This window comes from Macrosteles quadrilineatus, unplaced genomic scaffold, assembly GCF_028750875.1.
Source record: "Macrosteles quadrilineatus isolate MER2022 unplaced genomic scaffold, UCM_ALF_1.0 Scaffold_12__1_contigs__length_5162894, whole genome shotgun sequence".
Taxonomy (NCBI): domain Eukaryota; kingdom Metazoa; phylum Arthropoda; class Insecta; order Hemiptera; family Cicadellidae; genus Macrosteles; species Macrosteles quadrilineatus.
Genome location: NW_026542605.1, coordinates 2,120,531 through 2,144,257, shown reverse-complemented (window position 1 = coordinate 2,144,257; position 23,727 = coordinate 2,120,531). Strand labels below are relative to the sequence as shown.

At 32.9% G+C, this 23,727-nt stretch overlaps 1 protein-coding gene across 1 annotated transcript; it reads right to left on the bottom strand.

The window, feature by feature from the left end:
- Positions 1 to 18,452: 18,452 nt before the first annotated feature.
- On the bottom strand, positions 18,453 to 20,961 carry LOC129004858 (glucose dehydrogenase [FAD, quinone]-like). Its single transcript, XM_054433535.1, has one exon. The coding sequence runs from the start codon at positions 20,885 to 20,887 to the stop codon at positions 19,052 to 19,054; it is 1,836 nt and encodes a 611-aa protein (XP_054289510.1). The 5' UTR covers positions 20,888 to 20,961; the 3' UTR covers positions 18,453 to 19,051.
- Between the last annotated feature and the right edge of the window lie 2,766 nt (positions 20,962 to 23,727).

Here is a 23,727-nt window from a genome sequence, read left to right as displayed (position 1 = left end):
AAGGTGAATCTTTTGTAGTGGCTTATGATTTACTGAATTACCTTTTGTTTATCAATTAAATACTATTGCATATACTAAAATACCAAGGTTATTGAGAACTAAAAGTGAGTAACAATTGGAGTTTATTGCACAGAATTTAATAATACACTTATTTCAGTTTACAGTCGTTGTTGTATTCTTTCAAGTAAAAATGACCTTGAGATACACAATCAGTTGGAAATTTATTGAAACTGTTGAATGGATTTATCAAAGGGGAGGTATGGTGCGGTTTCACACCGATCTCGAAAGTATCAATGGAAGAGTGGTATTTAATCTAATGGTTGAGATGACCTGTACCAAGCAAATCCTTTCGTTGGCCAACGATTAAAAACGAAGGTCGTCTCGCAGTCCAACTGATTGAGCAATATTGTATTCAATCGTAGTAATGTTTATCAGAATGTTGCTTTATTATTTTATAGCTAATTTGGCACTTTGGTGGTTCATCTATGTTCAAACTGGCACAACTTCCAACAACACTTCCGTATCAATCGAACCAGCTACCTGCTCCCTTCTCTGATAATAATTTGTTCCCCCCAAAAGATACTGACTGTGACACTCTTTAAAAGAATTGTACCATTTGCTCAACAATGAAAATTAACAATGACTCTGTGTAAGATTCCAACACTATAAAAATCTTATTAAATAACTCTGAATTGCCCTATAAAAACATTTTTACCTATTTATTCTTAATACTATAGGGTTGTTACAATCTAATTAATAAAGCGGATTGCTACAATATGAATGGATGTGAAAATCAGTGATTTGAATTTGAACCCGTGAACATGTGCTTACTCTACATGAAATGACAAAACAAGACAGGAAAAATTTACAAAAGTGCGACTCACTGAAATCTTAAATTAACAAATAAATAACACAAATTACTTACAGTTTGGACGTCCACAAATATGACACAAATAAAGGGGAAGGGATTGGGAAATGTAACTAGCCGGTATTCTACAAGACGCGATCAATTGAACTCGTGAATCGAACGTGTAATTTTCAAATGGCGGAACTGCGTTGGCCGGTAACGAACTTTTTCACTTTCTGACAATGACACTGATACTAATTTCCAATCGCGGGGCAATTATATCCCTTAGGGATATAGGCTGTACGATTTTAAGGAAAAATAAGATTGCCCGACCAAACGCCGCGAAATGAATTTAATTTCCACGAACGAAAAACAATTTTACCGAACTAGCTACGATGAGATTTGGATAGGAACTGGTGGTGCTGGAAGCAAGTGACCATCCGGCTAGACCTTATTCCCCCTCCTACTTTAGTGCGTGGTGCATTCTGGTCTATACTGATCTATTGTTTAAACCAGCTGACTGTTCTTCGCGTTACCCTGTATTGATTTGTTGCCTTTTTACAACAAAATCGGTACAACAGCAGCAACAAAAAAATAATTTTATAACTACTCTCGTGCTGATTTTGTTTATTGAGGTAATTTTTAAGTCTTATTCATATATTAGTAATTTAACACGATAGAAGAAGGGGTTATGTTAACCAAATCTAGAGGGAATCGAGGATATGAAAATGTATTGGCAGGAAACTAATATAGTTGCATACAAAAGTAAAATTGTTTTTACAAACTATATAATACCCTCGACAAGCTAAATCTGTTACAGGTTACGTTTCCAATAACAACGCATATTGAGTGTCGTGGTCAGCGAACACTCAATAATCCATCATCACTATACAAGCCAGTAGCTGCACCGTGAAATGGACAAACTTTGGCCCCTGTTGCCAGTTAATTAATACACAGGTGGCATCGGCTCTTGCTGACCCACCAGCACAGTGATATAACATCGTTTTTGTCTAGTGATACTAAATCCACTTTCATATAATTCAAATTTAATATAATCCATTGTTAATTGAATGCCACAAGTGCCAGTTATATTTTGCTTTAACGAATATATCATCACCTCCCATATATACGAAAGAGGAAGTTAATATATTTGAACGTTATGAGTATTGTATATAGGCAGGGTGAACCTCAGTCTAATCACCGTCACCAAGAGCCTTTTTCTCAAGTAAGTTATCTAATTTTAAGCCAATCATCGGTCTCAGGTAAGAGACACGACTCTCGGCTTTTTAAATAATAATAATTTATTTAATCATTGAAATATAACAAGTAAATTGCTTATAAGCGGTGTAGTCAAGTAGCTTCTCAAAAATCACTGCGAGTATCAACGGATACAGATGACTCATAGTAAACAACCCCGGCTTTAAATCGAAAAAGTTTCCATTGACTTGTCATCTATAAATGGTAGTTTGTTTTAGTTTAAGCTGAATTTATTTCTTGTATCCGATAATTTGAGGTTATTTGTTAATATAAATACACCTCTCTAAATTTAGGCTCAGTGACACCTAGTGGTCACTAGACGAACTATTGCGCGCCTTAGGATGATACATGTTAGTAGCGCTAGCGTAGTCGTCAAACACAGGACGTTGTCGATGTTAACAAGGACACCCTATAGCAGCCTATAGCAGACAACGGATCATCTTACTACTGTATTACCGTTTATTAAATTTTATTGACGTAATTGAATTTGACATAAAGATTACGTGGTATAATTTCTTCATAACATAACAATCGTCCAGTTGAATCGCTGAGCTCAATATATTCAAAAATAAAATACTAGCTGTACCCGCGGGCTTTGCCCCGTTTTACTTCATAAGTGAGCTCGTTCGCATGGCTCAATCACGTCCTGGTTGAAGTTCGTTCGCTACGCTCACTCACCTTAAGGTTGGAAATAAATATATAAAAATAAAATTATATATAGTGCGTGTGTCTATATACATATATATAAATAGTGTGTGTTATATATCCCATAGGAATCATATTGCATCATATTTACAACATAAGCATCAAATGGTTCTATAATTTACTCGGCTTTTACTCCATCTTCATCGTGAATGTCTGCCTTTCTGCAGTTGGTTAACATCTTGGATGTCAAGAGCCGCGGTGAGGTAGTGTGGTTGGTAATGAAGGCAGTGTTTGTCAAATATTAGTGTCTAACGATGACAACTTCACCACTACACTCTAGATAATATCCAAGGTATTTTTATTCATTTTTAATATTCGATGATTGCATCCGAGTTGCATTCACTCATATTAAAGAATGTCGTGCCATGCCTTAGATGTTATAAGCTCATTTTCACGTGTGCCTAGTTATAGTAGATCCTCATCTAGTAGACTCATCTCGTATCCTTGTCTGAAACAGCCTTTATCCACTGATGTACTTGAACACTGTAATGAAATCAGATAACAAGAACGAAGATAATGTTGTATTAGTACGTGTCTTTTTTTATTATTGTTTGGCGAATTCTGTCAATAGTGGACTAATCAATGTGTTGGTGTCTATACTTTCAATACTTTTAATACTTCTAATACTTACTTTTCAATGAAATTGTGATCATAAAAAGTAGGTATTTTAAGCAAAGTATGAATGGAGATGAGTGTAGGATGAGTGGCGCGATCTTGTAGTCTTGTTAGTGACTAAGGTTGACTTATTCCTTATACACAGCTGTTACAGTAATTAATAGCCCATACAGCTAATGGCTACTAAGGGACCTACAGTTTGTAGTGGAATCGGTCTAATTTTCAGGATAGTACCGCGGATAGTCGTAGTACGTAGTACTCACTCGCGGACGTTAATCCACACCAGGGAGTATCGCATCCACATTGAATGCCTATAAATATCCACAATTCGTAACCTCCTAGTAGCTGGATTACAGGACGACGCCACCCGTCCCAGTTGATGTGACTATTTAGGCCTGAAGTAAGTGGAAAACTATTTAGGGTTGGAACCTAGCGTCCTACCATGCAGCCATAGCAGGTGACAAGAAGAAATATGGCCTGCTTTAACTGATGCAATTATATGACTACTGTAATGTACTATTGTCATTCCTCTCTTGATATCATGTAACTTGTCGCCATGATTGTCTAGCTATAATTGTCAATGAATAAATCATTAGTAATCCTTGACTACATTACCCTACATAGCTCGTTACTGCAATGTAATCATGTTACATGCTTATAAACAGTACACATATGCATGAACGTTATAGCATTGTTATTAAGTGCTATGGATGTTTTGACTTTAGATTACTTCGTAATAAGCATAGTTCGTGTTATTAAGTTAACAGAAGGTGAAAAAATATGTTTAATAAGACTTGAAATATACATACAACCACAATGTTTACGTAGATGGCGGTAAATTTGACAGAAGTGTAATTGTCATATTGAGTCTGATTATGATTGCAGTGTTAAATTCAAATCGATTACCACTCACCACCCTTTGTATGTATTTAATTCCTCTTATATTTCAAAGTTAAAGTAAGGTTAACCAAGGTTTCATACTAGGTCCGCTTATTCGTCTAGTATTCCATACATATTGGTATTTGTCTAAACATTTCATTTGTTTTTATTAGGCGTATGATAGTGTTAACCATTGTACAGTATATAGAGTCAAAAGAAACTAACTTACATTCACAACATTAAAGATATTCAATATACATAGAAATTCAAAATTCACAATACTTTGCCAACATAATTCATAAACATAATAAGTTTTGTTAAGTGTGGAAACTCAATAGGTGCCAGGACGTTCGGCTAAATATAATTATTAAGACGCAATAGTTAATTTATTAAGAGAATTAATATTCACCCTTAATATTTTTCTCTCGTGGAAACGCTAACAAGCTAATACAGTTACTTGTACATAAAATCTGTGGTTAGCTGTTGTTTATCAGTTGTTTCTGATAAAGAAGTTTTTCAGACTAATTTTTTTGTCATCTCAATAACGAGGGGCTTCCATCACCATTGTAGTTAGCCTACCTATTAAAAAAATAATCACGAGTTATATTTTTCTAATTTTAACTTATTGTTTTCTAATATACATATTTGAATTATTTAATAAACTTAAATCAACACAATATGAAAAATAGGTCTATAAATGGACATTTTAATCTGTATGTAGTTACCAATATAAATATAGTAGTTTACGCAACGATTGCGTTACGACACGAGTAGAAAATTTAAGGCACGAGCCTTGGCGAGTGCCTTAAAAACTTCTACGGGTGTCGTAAAGACTATTAACGCGAGTTGTGTACACTACTTTACCTACGACCGTTTTTTTAATTACTAACAATCTGATTTTTAATTACTAACAATCACTACTCATAACTTCTTAGAGTGGTTATGTTTTCGTTTATTGTCATTGCCATTGAAAGTGATGCAACGACTTATTGTATAATCAGCTGAATTCATGTAATTACGTGTTTGTAAAACTTCGTTAAATACAATACGTTACTTTTTCAGGGAATATGTTCTGCTAGCAGCATTCTTACCATAAATACTGTATCAGGTACAATTAGGGAAATATTGCATATTTTTTGGACAACTGAATAATATAGTGAAACAGTTCATTTACAGTTAGATTTCAGCATCGAATATGTGGTCCACAACGAGTTGGGTGAAAAATTGGTTAAGAGGTTTTCAAAATAAACCAGAAGCACATTTTCATTTATCAATTTAACCTTATTTCGTTTCTTCAATTTAATGAATTGCTGGTATGTGTAATTACATACCTTTGTTTCGATTTTGGTGGCAAAAGATTAGCACTAACAGTTTGTGCTCTCATTTCTATCTCGTCAACTTCACTTTCACTAACTGACATGTTTAAATCAGTTTAATCTACCTTCCTTTAACTTCCACTAACTTAGGTTAAGAATACGCGAGTATCAACAGGAACAAGTCGGATCAACAATTAAAATTGTCAAATGATCAGCTGATCAGCTGATTAGTTCGAAGCATTACAATTTTACTTCTTTTCTCTCAATCCTTAAACCTCATTGGTCAGTTACCCGTGTTGTTATGAGAAAAACTATGCTGTTATGAAATGAAACTATGCTGTTATGAAAGTAAACAGCTGTTAAGTGAAACTTTTCTATATTAAGAACTGGACTGAAACGGCTACTTTACAAAACTGTCGTAGGTAAAAGTAATTACTAATTTTAATAACGTGTTGAATTATACCAAAAAATCTTTCAGTAGACCTCGACATCATATATGCCTACAAATAACAATATTATCGTTTTATGTTCTAATGTTCTCAGGATATTTACGTTATTCATATTTATTCCAGGATCCTTGCAACGATGACAGGATTCTCAGTATTGTTCCAGGATCCTAACTATGAATCTAGGTTACACAGTATGGATATGGGATACTTAAAATGCACCAAGCATTACTCCAGGATACTCAGTAAACACAATGCTACCCAGTATCAGGATATGTTCAAGCAATCATTCATTCACCATCATTCATTATCATACGTCATTCAAGCAATATCTCGTTGTAGAAGCATTGAGTGTAATAGCGTCAGTAGATTGATGTAATTAGTTCACAACTAACATGGTTTATCGAGTGTCAGGTGTAATATATCTGCCGTTCTGCTGGAGATGCAGCTACTTGGTAGTAAAATATATTAACTAGTGAGAGGATGTTTATAACCATATATTTACTTAAAAAAATGGATGCTTGCTCAAAAATGTCGTTCAGTAAAATTAATAAAATCGTTATTATTTATTGTGGTGTTTTATCTTTGCTTTGAAACATTTTACCTAATAGAAAATGACGTTAGGCCTTTAAAGCTTCAGTGAAAAAAATAGCCTAATATTACAATTGATTATAGAATATTAATAAGTTTCATACATCGATATTGACCACCAGAAAATAACACGTAATTTTACATAAAAAGTTAGAATGTTTTGTTATGAGCTATATTTAAATTTTGTGTGCTAAGTGACTATAACATAATGGTATTTCATAAACGTAAGAAATTAGAAGGTTCAATTAGGTTTCTTTTCGTTTTCAATATAAACCGTTTATAAAGTAACTTTTACTAGCCTAACATGGCGAATCGTGGATTCTTACAGTAAGACAATAACTCTGATGGTTTATAAAATTTGAGATAAAAAAGTAACTTTTCAAATCATAAATTGATGTGCTTTTTAAGGTTCCACTGTGGCTGGATGGACAATTTGGTAACGCATGAAGAATAGTACAGACTTAACTATATTTGTTGTTTCCTTTTAGATTTTAAAAACATCCTTTACATAATGTAAACATCAGTTTGTTTTAACCAAGTGTGTTTTCTACAACTAAAAAAAAATCTCTTGTTGAATTCTTTAAAATTATGAAGTAAGTAACATTAAACGATAACATTAAAGTTGGTAATGCGTTAAAGCCCGAAGTTGGAAAATTTGAGCCCAGCGATACTTTATAAACTGCTGATTGCAATCTTTTAATTATAAAATGCTTAACCTTTAGAATATACATTTGGTTGCACAAATAGAAATAAATGATCATTTAAATGCATCATTGAATTGTGTCTAGAACCTTTTGCTTCATATACATGACTTTTGTGTTTGTTTTATTAGTATTTTATATGATCAGCTTTTCTATTTCCCTACTGTAAAATGATTGTAAAATGTTTTAAAAGCAATGCCTTGTACAGTATGTAAACACACCAGAGTTTAACATGAAATATTTTTATATATAATATAAAAATAAAATAATTGTAATAAAGTCAATTATGCATATTGTTATTTCATTAGCAGTATTGCCCTAAATCATTTGAATAAATAAATAACTAACTCCATTATTCACATACAGCGTCAATAGCAAATCTGGAGATCAGTTAATAATATTTAATAGCACAAGAATGTCAATTGAGCATAACTCTAAGTATCGTAATATTGATCGTTGTCAATAATGTAGAAAATGTTTATCCACGCCAAGCTGAGATAACTCAGGAACAATCCCTAAAATGATGAATACAGACCCACTTTAGTGATACCTAAACGGTAAAACAGACAAGAAATTTGTTAAAATGAAAACCATTCGCAAATATGTTTGTTATGAAATATCGTTAACTTTGATAAAAATTAATAAATTAACTGTATGAATTATGTTTAAGTTAAAATATATATTTGTTGTAAAACAATTTGTTTTAACTTTGTAACGTGTTCAGTAGAGGGTTTCTAAGTGCTCTGCTATCCACTTACAACTGACTCATTGACTTAGCCTTCCTCATTATAGCCCTAATTAACTACTCTTCATCATAAATAAAAGTAACGAGATTTTTCAACTAGTTCAAATTTAATATTAATATTTCTTCTCGGAAATTCTGTTTTACTTTGCAAGTCTTGGAAAACTTCAAAAGTAATAAATTGCACTTACGATAAATCTTCAGCGTAATCTACAACAAGCAGTTATAAAACCCAACTTAAATATTTAAAATGAAATTGTTTGCTTGAAATGAGATTTAAAAGCTAAAGTAGACATTTACAACTCTAGGAAATGTAGTTAGTAAAGCCGATGTTCTACATTAGAATAGCACGGTCTGTAATGGAATCAATCAACCATATTCTAATAAAATGATATTGACATCGCTTTTGCATTTTATTTCTTTCTACTTTTTACAACCTTATAACCCCTTAGTGACTGTACTTACGAAGTAGATTAGTTTATTCCCATATATAGTTTTAATATGCAATGCAATCAGTAGAGTTCAAGAATAATTTGAATATCAACATTTAGGGTTGACATATGTGCATTTTTAAATGCACACGTTTTGACCCTAAATTTAGATACGTTTTGCACATAAAACATGCAAAAGAATGTACGTATACCGCAACAATAGTAATAATTTAGAGTTTTGCAGTAGCTATTTAACATAATTATTATGAATACGAACATTATGGTAAACAAAGATTGAGACTAAAAGCCCATGAAGAGCAAATAATTGTGTAACTAATAAGAAACAATTATTAGTATTGGAGTTGTGTAAGGGAGATTCCTGATACTTAATTAACCTATACATAGTTTTAACCCTTGTAAGCATATTGGTTTGATATTTAAAAATTACAGCTTGATAATTTCATTTTCGTCAAATAAAATATCAAACATAAAGTTTGCAAACATTAAGTTTGGAATAAATTTAAACTATGTTTTCTTAGATAATTGAAGTTATGCTTGGTACTGTATTATAATTCAAATGCAAATACAATTTAACCAATTACAGTACTCTAAATTGTTTCAAATTTCTTTATAACTTTGGATAAATGTCTTCACATTCAATATACCTTATCAGAACCCAACAACACGTAAAATACATGTTGGTGATGTTTCATTGGTCAGACATTGGATTGGAATTGGAGTATCATTTGTTTTGTTTTATCACCCCATAGTCACCCCATGTTGACCTGATTCTGAAGACATTTAGTATTAATTTCCACCTTAAGTTACTTAATTACAACATGTTACGTACTTATTTACGTTGAAATTATTTGATAAATAGTTATTTAAAGTAAGATTTTGATGGTGGTAAATGCAGCTAGCTGCCGAGTGATTTGCTAAATAATCTTGAAGTTCTCAATAAAACTGTTAAATATGTGGGGTGGATCAGTTTGACCACAACCAGGTAATTTTTTTAGTAAGCTAGTAGAAAAATGGATAGTAGGCATTATTTTAGCGAATTTCCCATATAGGGAATAAGCTATTACCGTAAGTCTCATGGTAAGAAGATCTGGGCCCGAGACCGATTTACTTTTTCGTTATGATGTCCCAGAGGCCAAAAACATCATCCGTTCAAATTCATATATATACTATATATATAATCCTATTTCAAAAGAATTTGGTACACAAGTGTAAGACTATGTTTATTCGAACGAGTTCGCGAACCAGCGTGATTGGATTATGGGAACCATGGGGGTATATATGGTGTAAGAATTGGATTATCTTATTTTTGACCCTCAAAACATAGAATTTCCTAATTTCTCTCTAAACCATTTTGACGGGCCTAAAAATCAAATTATTTAGTATATCGTATGTATTTAAGTAGGTATATAAGTGTTTTGTACGATTATTGGTTACGTAGAAAGTTGATATAATTATAAATTTTAAATTCCTATGTTATTCTTATGCAGAATAAGTAAACTATTGTAATTTGCTTGTATATGGATTTATTTTGACCGAAATTGGGAAATTTATTTATTTTATACTAAGCTATTGATATTTTACTAAAAACACAGTTTAATACGCTCCCTGTAGCAGCAAACCTGGGTACTTGTTAAATCAATGCTATTTGAATATATTTAATTTAAAATCCATTTTGGAAAATGGAAATTCGTCTCCAGATTTGCTGCGGCGGGGGTATTTATTTATCTTTTAAGATTTTAGGTTATTTTAATCCTTATTGAAATATTAACATCTCTTTGGCTTTATAGTAATACATTTTTTAATATACGAAAATCTATTATTCGGACTCGTTAAGAGTTTTGTAGAACTTTTATTACAAATTGTATTGCATCCACGTAACAATTGCCTGTGAAATATCGTAGTTGTTCAGCAGTTGTTGTTGCAGGCAGTGATTGGCCCAGAGTTACCAATTACATTTAGACACTGTAACAAGTTGCTCAACTAACAATCTGATAACTCTACAGTGATTGTTTGGCCTTTCTGAAGTTTTTGTAGCAAACATTAAGGCTTTTATGTGATTGAGATGATCGTAGGGCATTTAGGTAGCGAGTTAACGAATCCAAAAGAACATTATTATCGCCTGTGACCCTTTACCTTTTTAAAGACCATATTTTTGGATGAATAGCTTAGAATTGCGATACGTTCACATTGTTAAAAGCCTTTGATAGTTGGTGAAATTTGAACATGATACTTCAGAATCATCTGTTATGCTAGAAAAAGATGCAATTGTATATAGGTAATAAAGGTGTTGATTCAAGCCAATGTGTATTTGCAAATTATTCCATATACTGTAAATAAAAATTGATAGGTAGCCTATTAAATTTCCATAGTGAACATACTGATTTAGGACAATAAGACTTTAAAGTAATAGTTTATGATATTTAATATATTAAAAAGATTTAAATTAGTAAGGTTTTAAAGTAGTCTTAAGCATTAACGGATGTGTTAACATTAATTGTATAACTTTTGTTTGTTAACTTGACTGAATTCGTTTAGAGATGTTTAAACAATTGTAATAATTATGTTGGCTTTGTAAAATTGTATATGATAAGTTATCAGGAATAATACATACTAACTTGATACTTGAACACTGTTAAAATAGAAGTAGTTTTTGTAGTAATCATTTACAAACCTTATATATTGACGATTTCAATGAGTTAAGAAATCATCAAATGTAATCAAGATATTTGGTTTTTATTAGAATTCTTACTATCTAGATAAGGCAGATGCAAAATACGTTGTCATATATAGTATGTTAGAGACATTGCGTAATATAGCCCTATGGTTACAATCAAATCAAGTTACACATTAAAGACGTATGTGTCGTCAATTGAAAATACGTCCACCTGCATCTATTTCATATTTTTAAATTAATTTAACAATTACCAATACGCTTTTGTTCTCAAACTGTACTTATTAGGTTAGAGTCACATTATTAAAGCACTGTCTCTGCTCTAATAGCGCCAAAGTGCATGGCTGGTCCCTCTATATTGAATTAAGTTCTTAGTCCCCCTTCAGTGACAGCCTTCTCTTTGATAACAGAACTAGAGTTCTTCGGAAAAATATATTTTAACACCTTTGTGGTGCATAACTAAAAAAGATTTACAAATATTTTGCATTATTTTGTCACAAAATCGCAATGAATTCTTTTACTAGTGGTGAAAATTAATAATTGATGTGTTGGTTACTATTAATTTATCCTGTAATGCTTCAGAAGGGGATATAAGAAGTAATTTATGTAACTGAATACCCACTTCATGGTTTAAGGCTCAATAATATTACAGGTGGGTGATATAGGGGAGAAGGTATTATGGCAATATTTGAGAAACTAAATTTTAAAACTATTGACAACAAATATTTATGCGTTCTATGTTTTCTGCTTCTTTTCGAGTTAAAGTCACAAAACGATACATTCAATAGAATACGTTTCCATTTTGTTCTTGTCTTCGACCATTGACGTATTTATCAATGTTTTGGCTCACCGATGTCAGATTTCTAGTTTGCAAGTTAGTACAAATTCATTATTGTAGAGAATAGATTTGTTTTACTACAGACTAAGGCAATAAAGAATATTGTTTCGCATGTTTTTATTTATTTATTTTTTTCTTTCTCCTAAGACGCTAAGCACGAGCCTGGATTGTTTTTCACATTACTTCAGGCAGGACCAAGGGGTTGTGGCATTATCGCTTGGATAAAATCCATTGGTAATTGGTGTCGTTCGACGGTGATTGGGGGTCCCGCGCTCTAACCACTAGACCAGCTCGCTCCCCCATGTTTTTCTTATTAGGAACAAAACCGACCATATTTTCCCCCTTACTTTCTAAAGGTTTATCCATTTCATTGCATGCTTAACAACAGTTGTTGGGACAATATACCTTTTTAATTCTAAAAGTGCTCGAATACAAATTATTATCGTTATTAGGTTTTGGGTTTCAGAGACTAATTGCTCAGTTCCAACAACCAGTCTTAGGTCTAACCATATTACATAGCCACATAGTTATTTAAGAAAAAAACAATTTACTAGGACAACAATATTTCTAATTCAGTATCCACCGTCAGTGATAGAAATGTAATTACCACCTAGTAGAAACAAATAAAACGTGTAACTTCACGAATACATTTAACTATTTTGACGTGTTAAGGGTGGATTTAATTTGTTTATCAAATACGTGTAAACTATTTCAAAGTCATCGAAATGACTGAGTAGTGTCGCTGCCATGTCGAATAAATTCTAAATCTCTAATTTGCTATTAGTTTGATTCTTAGTCGATAATGAGTTGTTGAATTGGTTATGTTTAAGAACTTAAGCTAAGCACTATAACTAACTTTAAATGAGGCAAAACTATTCGTGTATCATATTTAAAAAATATTGCGCTCTATTTTTAACTTTTGAAAACGTAAAATGCATTCTCTTAACTGGAAGGTAAATTTTTCGTAGGTAATAAAATATTGCATGTGCAACATGCAATGTTATGCCTACTTACTTTTAAACTTGGTTCCACCATATTTTAACTTAATATATTTGAAGAAATATATCCTTTCTGTGGGTATATACTGGCGTAGTTACCTCTATAAACAATATTACACAAATCAAAGTATCATTATATTGCTAGTTGTATTTCATTAATTGTTTTTATTTTTATTGACTAGTGAAACTAATTTAGAGGAAAGCTAATCAGCTGTTTGATAGCACCGTGGCACGAGGAAGGCTGCTATTACAGATGTGATTACAAGTTTGGGAACCAATCAGATAACGTCAGATTGAGTTGTTGAGGTCTGATTCCCTGTAATCAGCCAAGCTGAGGGTTAACGCTCGTGCAACTCATGGATCAAGGGTAAACACATAATTATATGCTGGATGGAGCAGAAAAGTTGAATGAACTAACAGTTTTCGTTCTTATAACATTTGATTCAAATATCTAACTCCATTTCTTTTTGAATGGGCTCATGAACCAGCCCGATCCAACGAATGGAAAGGGGTTATGGGAGGTTTGTAAAAAAAATGTTTTATTTATATGGGCTAACTGTTTTAGATATACAGTACTGTATTAACAAAGATGACAATTAACCATTTTACTTTGTTATTTCCTCCTATTGGTTACCAGAGATATTCTAAACGTAAAACGTTTTAGAGCTAATATCCCTATAGGGAATTTGCTATAGCCGCAGATGACACGGTAAGGCGGCTATAGCAAATACCAGACCCGGGACTGATCTACACTACACTCCTTAACAATGTACGTTGTACAATGTACATTATAACACAATGTATATTTGTGTAATTTTGTGGCCGTGAATGCGATAACTCGAGTTATTTTCGTCCGATTTTGATTAAACTTGGCTTGAAGGTGTAGCGTGATAGAGAAATTTCATAGTGGAATGAGTTCCTGAAACAGCAAGATTGGGTCGTGGGAACAAGATGTTATGAGATTTTACAATTTTTCAAAAATGTTTATTTCTTATTTTTACCATTAAAACATGTAGGTAAGCGTCCATTTTCCATTACAGCCATCGTGTAGAGCCTTATATTATAAAAAAAATATTATATATATTTTAAGTGTTGAACATAATGGAAAAATTCAAAAAATCAATATATTTTAAATTCTCACGTTTTTCTTGTGGAAGAAATTAAAACTATCTCAGATTTTTGTTTTTTATACGTTGATCAAATTTGACAAATTTATTTATTTCATACTATAATATAAAAATTTAATCGACGAAACCCTTTTTACCGTAAATTTTGTCTTGGTGGATTTAATTTGTGTTGTAAGCCACTGCTTATATTAATCCAGTAAAATCAGCTGGAAATTCATTTAGTATATGTGTAGACTGCAAAAAGGAAATGTGTATTCTAAATTGTAATTCCTTAAGTCAACGAAATTAGGTTCCTATTAATGGTCTCTAACTTGATTACTGAGAGACAAGGAACTGATTCGAATTTAAGAAAAGAATACAGAATTGTTGTGTTGTTGCCATGTAGCGATAAATTATGTACAATTATTCAGTGTAAATTCACCATGGATAGAGTCCGGGTTTTGTCTTGTTTACCAACAGAGACCTAATTTGCTCGGCCAAATACCAGACTGATTGGATTATAGTTCATAGCGACGCTTTTCACCAATTTGTTAATTTTATTTTGACATTTCTAGTCTTCGACTGTTGGTGTGTTGGTAGACTTGGCTGGTCAAATCTTTAGAAAAACTTTACGCCCACAAACCTAACCGTCATGATTTGGCAGCTTTTAAATGCATAAAGTTATCTAAACATCAATTTATTATTACATAAATCTAGACGGGTTTTGTGAATCTAGACGGGTTTTATCATAAAATCTGTAATCATAAAATTATCAAAACTCTAGCTAAACACGATCCGTCAGTAAATAAATGTAACTTTTAGTAACGGATCATTACGCTAATGTTATAGTTTTTTCCCTAAGGAGAACAATTTGGCCCATATTAAGGAGTACAAGTGGTCGAAAACTCCACCAAAAATGTGTATCGTGCAAACTTCTCTATTTGCACCCCAAGCTGTAAAAGAAACATGTGATTGAAACTTCTTATTTTTTTTGTGCGTATTACGTTGTTGGTATTTCGTCACCAGCATACCAACCCACATGGCCTATGTTAATTATTTTTAATTAAATTTTTTGCTTATTTTATGCGTTTTTTTTATATTTATTTATATAATGGGATTCTGCACATCTACATGCAAATATCATTGCGTAGATTTTCCCTGCGATGCACACGAGCTGAGAAAAGGGGTTTAAAGGAAACATGCTTGCCTATTTTTTTTTTTCAAAATCGTTCATTCATCATAAAAAATATACAAGAGATACATACAAAATTTAAGAAAAATTATCCCCCCGATATAGATATGTTATTCTTTAATATATGTGTGTGGTCTACGCATGTTTAGTCTATATATGAACATTTTAGATTCAGAATATTAAAGCTCGTACAGAAAAAACAGGTCGGTTCCAGTAGATGTTTGAGTCAGGAGAAGTATAATTCTTAACCAATATTAAGTTAACTTTGGAAAATAAGTATTAAGCCTAAAATAGAATGAACCTCCTTGTACGCCTCTGGCTGTTTTATGTCTGTCAATATGAACAACTCTTACTGAAAATGGAATCTTGCAGTTTCTGACTGGAGTAGAAACACCCTTTTGAAGTTCTACACGTTATATTGCCGATGGTGTCATGGCACAAATTATCCGTTATATGAGCAGCGATATTAGTTCTCTCTGTGTTTACTTATGCTATGTTATATTCTTAGTTGCTTCTGGCTCAAGTACTTCCTATTCGTAATTACTAAACGAATAGAAAAATATACTTTTCTTACAGTCACACGACAAAGTTGGCTTCCTGTACTGTTTACATTGTACAGAAAGCTGCTAATTGCTGCATTTTCTTTCTTTGTCGCACATTTTTTACTTTGTCGCTCGGTTTTTACTTTGTTGCACGTAATCTGTGTAGCCTACGCTTGGAAATAGCTTAACAACACTTAAAGAGACTACGACTACTGTTGCAGAGTTTCCCATTTCGTTCAACGCTTGGATTTAACCTACCCTAAAACAAACGTGTTGTTTAGTGTTTAAAAGTCTAATTATTTCTATGCTTTATAATAACTGTAGGAAAAATATAATGTGTAACACAAGTGCAAATTGCCTTTGCTGCACTCGAGTCGTGTGCAGCAAAGTGCCCCTTTGCCCACTAGTTACACAAATAACTTTAAATGTATTGTAGTAGTATTTACCTACGAAATTGCCTATGAAAATAAAAAAAAACAATCAGATCATTATTTGTTTAAAATTCATAGCGAAACAGACTCAATTTTAAATAAGAATTATGGCGATAAAATTAAAATTAAAATGCTGTACAAGTAATGAGTGGGTTGTATTAAAATACTATTTACTTTTAGATATTTTTTCTTTCTAACTTTTAATAATGCAACCCACTAGCACTAGCAATCCCATTAGCAATACAGTCGTGTTTAAGTTACTGACCCAAACCCATTCATGGGGCATGAAATAAATAAATCATAAATAAATATATTTCAAACAAATTTATCCTGCAACCGTTCTACACAATTAGTCTACAAAAGGATTATTTTGTTAAAACGCATGTTTGATGGATTGGTCAGCACATTAATGCTGGACATATACGTCTAAATGACAGCTTGAGTCATTGCTCATCGATACACATCCGACCTACTATAATGACGTGGTCGATTACTCTAATATTGATGGGTAGAGGATCCCTTGGATTATAAACGTACCATTGTATTGTGCATCTATCAGAAAACCATCCATTAATCCAATTATTAATACGATTAAACACAGGGAAATATATCAAGACGAATCAAAATTATTGTCATTTGGATTAGTACCGTTTGGATTATATCACGTTGTGTTTACTTATATAATAGCAAAACAAGTATGTTTTTTACACATGCAGGTTATTGATTCATTCTGAGTATTATTTTATTTTATCCTCATGCTTGTTTTTTCTGTGTTTTTTAAGTAATTTTCTGAGTCGTAAATGCTTGCTATATAGAGAGAGTAATAAAGTGATGCAGATTTAGAGACCCTCAATTATTTTATTGAAGTATTAATCAAGCACTTATTCATCAGAATTTTTCACCATCCCTCCCTCGCATGAAAAAAGCGTCTGGTAAATTTTTTTTCCACCAACAACATTGAGGTACGTTTATATATTTGAATCTACGCTTAGAGACGCAAGATTTATTATGAGAAGATGTAAATTTAATAATTGCACGATTAAATTCATGTGTGCTAACCAAACTTATGTAAGTATTAAAATCCCTAAATGCATAATCTAAAGCAGAATTAAGATGTAATAGCTAATTTAGATGTAATTTGATGAAAATCATCAAACCGAATATTGCAATGAGATAAATCTGTAATGCATATTCGTAATAATGTAACAGCTGCATTAACAATATCAGAGCTTAAGTGTAATAGGTCGGGTTGTACGTAAATTCAATGAACAAATTCAACAATGTAAAAACTGCGTTTAATGACCATGCTATTTTAATGTTTGTAATATTAGGTATAAAGTGATGCTGTTGATTCAACATGTGCGCTAATATTGCATACATGCACAGTGATTATCATGGCCTATAATACTGATGTAATACTTTGGTGAATGAAACAAATACATCAAACAGTGACAGGTTTGTGACAGTACATAAACAGATGTCATCAAAGTTGTCATTTATGCTGACTGGATGTTACCCGTCGGCTTTGCCCGACATACTTTTGAGTTTTATTATGAACCGACTGAAGTTGCAACTTCACTACGGGCTAACATGACCTTTTACATCATTTTCCCCTCCTAAACTAATTATCACCTAAGCTAATTAGACATATAAAAAACCTGAAGTCAAACTATGGGAGAACTTCTTCATTTAAAAATTAACTCCCTTCTTATTAGAGCTTCAAACCGCTCTCTCTGGAACAAAATCTTATTTTTTTTACCAAAATACTATTCACATTCTATCTTCTTTCACGTATGTAAGAACAAGTTTTTTGTATCACATTCTAAAACACTTATATTCTAAACGTTTCTTTTACAAATTACCATTCAATACTTGAATAAAACTATTAAATGCATGTTCATTGAGAAAATCTAAAATAAATCATTATCAAATATTTAAACTAAATACATAAAAGATTAGCACAATTTCATGCCTTAGCCATATTGTTATTTTTTAACGTACGATGCTCTACCTGGGTTAGGTGTTTTGGCCACATACCACAGTTTAGTTTTACACCCAAATGTTGGTCAGTTTGCTCATCTAAATAGATAATGTGATCTTAATTATTACTAATTATTAATTATTTGCTAGCATATAAAATAGACGAGGTTGGCAAACATACTAACTTACTTCTTTTCCTGACATCACCCCTTATAATGGGGTTTAGCCTTATTATATGGTAAAAAGGGACATAGTCTACCAGACAAAACATCTCAGTTGATAAATTAAGGAAGAAAACTCTGACAACATTTCTCTAAAATTAAAACAAAATGCAAACAACCGATTTTAAACATGAATTTAAATGGAAATGGCGTTTTTTGGAATCCTGAAGAAAGACATTCATAATGTTATCTATTAGCTCATTATCTGAGATTTTCAATGTCTTTCATTCACCCAACAAAGAGAAAACACGTAGAATTTGGTCGAAAAAACTAGGAAGCCAATATGCCAAACTTGTCCATTAAATCAATTAGTCAAAATTTTCTATTTTAGGTGACAATACCTATTCGGATGAACAAAATCGGAAAAAACATGAGTAATACTAAATTTAAGCATGTAGCCGATACAACAAACAAAGGAAGAACATTGTGTGTTGAAATGTAACAGCATGGCTAATGGATGAAATTGTACTAATCTTTTGTGGGCACCATGTATTCATTCTTAATTCTAAAATACGTTTATTTTAGCGTGATAACCAATCTCCTTTGATCAGGTCTGCCACTTTCTCACCAATCATGACGATGGCGGCGTTGGGATGGCCAGAGACGACGGTAGGCATGACTGAAGCATCAGCGACTCTGAGGCCTTCTACACCATGTACCCTGAGAGTAGGGTCCACTACTGCTGAGGAGTCCCCGGCAGGACCCATCTTGCAAGTCCCGCTGTAGTGGTAGGTAGTCCCTGTGAGATGTCTCATAGCACATTCCCTGTACGCACGAGAAGCAAACTCATGTTGACTACACCCTGGGACCTTGATTTCGTGGAACTTTGCGCCAACACTCCTCATAGCTTGAGTATCAACTAGCCTTGAAATGAAATCATAAACCTTAAGATACGTTTCAACATCACGCTGATCCGTAAATGTCCCTGCAACAATCTTGGGATAAATGTTTGGCTGGGTGCTTTGCAATAAAATTCTCCCTCTACTATAAGGCTTCAGCAAAGAGGCAAGCCAGATAATTGTGTAGTCAATTTTATTAATTTTTATAAAATTTTCTAGTGATTCGTCTTTGAAGTTGAACAATTTTAAAAGGCCAGTAATAGAGTTCTTATCGTTTCTGGAGACGTGGTTTTGAAGCAGCTCTATGTCAGGGTTATCTCCATCAGCTGTGTTTATGAAGGCTGCAAATGGAAAGGAGTTAGGAGAGGTTAGACTTCCCGGCTTTTTTAAAAGAAAGTTCAATGTGTCTTGATCGTTAGGTGGTGAAAGTGTAACGTTTATATTTAACGTTGAAGCCATCGTTATCATGAGGCAGTGATCTTGAAGATTCTCTCCAACTGGCAAATTCTTTATTACTGGAATCCCATATTCTTGTAATTGCCGCTCGGGCCCTATACCTGATAGCATGAGCAGTTGTGGTGAATTGATAGCTCCAGCTGATACAATTATTTCTTTTTTCGCTTTGACCTCAATCACCTTTCCTTCTCTGTTTATCAGACGTATTCCATGAGCCTTTTTCCGTTGTGTGTCTATAAATATCTTGGTTACAAGTGAGTTTTTGGACAGAAATAGGTTCCTTCTATTTTTGGCAGGCGTTAGAAAAGCTTTTGCAGAAGAGCATCTTCGTTGATCTCTTATGGTTCCTGACATTTTTGTAAATCCAGAATGATTTTTTCCATTGAGATCCGCATTGAATGGGTATCCGATATCTGCTAGACCTTCTGCAACAACGTCTATAGCTTCTTTCACTTTATTCTCAGCCCATGAGCCAACCGTCAGCAAACCATCTCTATTATGATATATTTTAGCATCCTCCGTTGCCCAAATCAAAGGATCGTCCAAGTTTTCGGATTTCTTGAAGTACGGCAAGACCTCTTCGTAGCTCCACCCTTTGTTTCCCGCAGCTGCCCAACTGTCAAAGTCTTTCGGATGTCCTCGTGTATGCATCATGTAATTTATGGTACTCGATCCACCTAGAACCTTTCCTCTTGGCCACTTACATTGGTTCCCTACCATTCCTATACAGTTCTCCTCGTCAGCATCTGTTCTGTACTGCCAGTCGACTTCAGTATCCTGTAGAAATGCAGCTAGCGATGGAACCTCTGACGTCACAGGAGGGTCTCCACCAGCCTCTACTAGTAGCACTCTCCAGTCACCCACCTCTGACAGCCTACTTGCCACTACAGAGCCGGCTGAACCTGCCCCAACCACTATGAAATCAAACTGTTCCTCATGTCCCACATTGTAGTGTAGCGGGTAGTCATTGGGGTTGGCTAATTCTAACTCTGCTTTTTGTATACTCGAATGAAGGCTGGTGAAAAATGGTTCTGCAGCTCCGTAGTTTTTGTTGAAATACATGACATCATTGCATGGGTTTTTATTATAACAGACAAACTCTTTGGATGCATCGTTTACTCCCGGCTCTGCTGAGGGGACTTGAAGGTTCAGAAGACTGTAACAATATTAGGATTGATTCAGTATTGAACTTAAAATAATGATTTTAGAGTTAGAATACTACAGTGGTAGCAAAACGGGAGTGCCGATGGAGACCAGGTCAAGTCCCTTCAAACGCATGCACCCCCACAGGTCTCCATCGGCACTCCCGTTTTGCTACCACTGTATGTGATTTTTAATGTGTAAGCTAAATTATAATTTACAAGGTATAAATGATCAGCCATTATATTATTTTTTAATTATACTAATCTAGTTTTCTTGTTGTAATGCCTTATTTTACATATTTATAAAACGAGCTACTACAATGTGAACAACAACTGAACAACTAAACAACAACACCCAAACTAAATTTCTCAGATAAACCTGATTCAACGCATAAAATAAAAAAAGGTAATATTAAATAAGGTTATGACCCTAAACAATAAAATTAAAAAACCATGTTTTGAGTTTTTTAAATTAAATTGTATGTGATAGTAAAGCACGTCTATAAGATGTACCTAGGTTTGAAATCAGAATAAAGTAAGAGAAACACCATTTACAGCGAAGCTATGAAGGAGACGATAGTAAGTGTGGTTTTTAACAATATTGACAAAGTTTCGTGGTGTTCAAAAGTACTGTTACTAGTGGACATAAAGTTTTAGTTAGAAACCTGGAAATAAAATTATCTGTTTTACCAATTAATAAAATATACAAATTCAAACCGGGTCTGTACTTTGTTTGATGAATTATTTAGAAAATGTTCATCTTTGCAAACGTAACTTTCCAAACTACACAAAACATTGAATAGTCTTTATTGCAGTCGTGATAATCTCACGATTGCGTTAGATTGTCGCTTTATCAAAAAGTGTAATTGCACTCATAAAACTGAACATTGCACTAATCTTAGACTTGCACTTATCTTTTATCAATCGAATCTTCGTGTGATTACACAATAAATTAAGTGTTTTTCATTTGTTGTGATACTGTATACATCATTGCACATATCAGTTAAAAATGCTAGAAGCCATTAGAAATTTCAATTACTCTATTAATCAGATTAATTCGATTTTAAGCATAACTTAATTCACTGTTATCTTGGATCAAAAACGGGAAAAGAAAAACGGACGTTAATAGAATACTAATAAAATTATGTGGTTATTGTCCATTAGATATTCTCAACAATAATAATTCAAGATCAGGAGCCGTTAAAGGTTTTTGTGAATATACATTGAGAAACGTCAACCAATTTTGGTACAAAAAAAAACTTATAACCTCTATTTCAGATTAATTTTCCTCATTTTGTTTTAATAGTGTCGTTGTACAGTAAACATTAACAAAATAAAATTCTAGTATCTTATCCAACAATAGTACAAAAAGCCCAAGTACCAAACTGCAATGTATTTCATAAAAATTATATATTTGTCACACATCAACAATTTAAAATGCAATTTTATTGCTGACAAACTACCAATACAAAAGAAAATTTTAGAAAATAAAACTTAGGATACATTACTTATTGGTAATATAAATCTGCTAGCCTTACGATGCATTTTTTTTTTTTAATTTACTCAAACCCATAACAAACTGAATGCACTGTAAAACTATAGTGTAATCAGTTTAAAATAAATATTTCGCCACTTTGTTTAATGTATTTGTGTTTTGTAAATAACCTTTGAAATCTGAGTCCAGCCTATGCATCTTATTTTAGAGTTAAACTAAGTTCTATATATTAAATGGTATATACATATTAAATATTTTTATTGGTATATATACATATTTTTAGGAACCTACCTGACAGATAGTATTAATCCTACAAGCCACGATCCATCCATAGCGTCAGTCACTTGACACTGATGTTACAGAGACCTTGGCACTGATAACTCACGTAAATAGATAACATTTCATATCTACCAAGTCTTTGGTGAGACGTTTTCTAGCCAGAAAACACCAATTCAGTTTGTTAGTCGATAATGGTGAATCGACACGAAGAATATATTGTAAAGAAAATAGAATATAGAATATATTGTAAACTAGACATCTCTCAGGTAAGGTAAAACTACAACCAATACTGCATCCACAAATTGTTGTACAGAGGGCTGTAACAATTTTGACGCTTCGGGTATCTACAAAATAAATTGTCACAATTGTGATACCTTATACATTGGGTGAACTTTGTTAAGTGTTTCAAAAAACACATATATGGATCTCATGGATGAATCAAATGGACCCAGGAAGATCAAATGTAGCACAAAATTTGTTACAAAATAGCCAATCATTAGGGAGAATGGGAGACAATCTATGAATTTAAAAAATCTTTAAGAAAGGAAATGTGATGAATGTTTAGGAATAATTGTACTTATTAAGGAAAATGTAAAATAGAAACATATTAGCTCAGCAATTAGGTTTCACTTTTTCTACATATTGTTTCTATTTAATTTACTCTTTTTATTACTAAGGGTGATCAACCTCATAAAACTCCGCTAGAGTAAGCTGTCATTACTTTGGTAAGCTTTATAGCAAGAACTAGGTCGAGCTCTTCCATAATCCATGAGCGACGTCGGCTTTTAACTTGAGATACAATAAATCACATAGTGCCAACGCCGTCGTGTGCATTTTTGTACACGCTGTTATATGTCTATTGAAGAAATTAAAAAAACCTTGAAGCTTTACGGTTAACTTTACTATTTTTACTAAGATATAAGCTAGCATACAAATAATATGTTTGTTAAAAAAAACCGTATTATTTGCTATAACTTTAGCAAATT

Excerpts from the sequence above, each read along its gene's own strand:
- LOC129004858 (XM_054433535.1), bottom strand. The coding sequence starts at position 20,887 with ATGTATTTCAACAAAAACTACGGAGCTGCAGAACCATTTTTCACCAGC.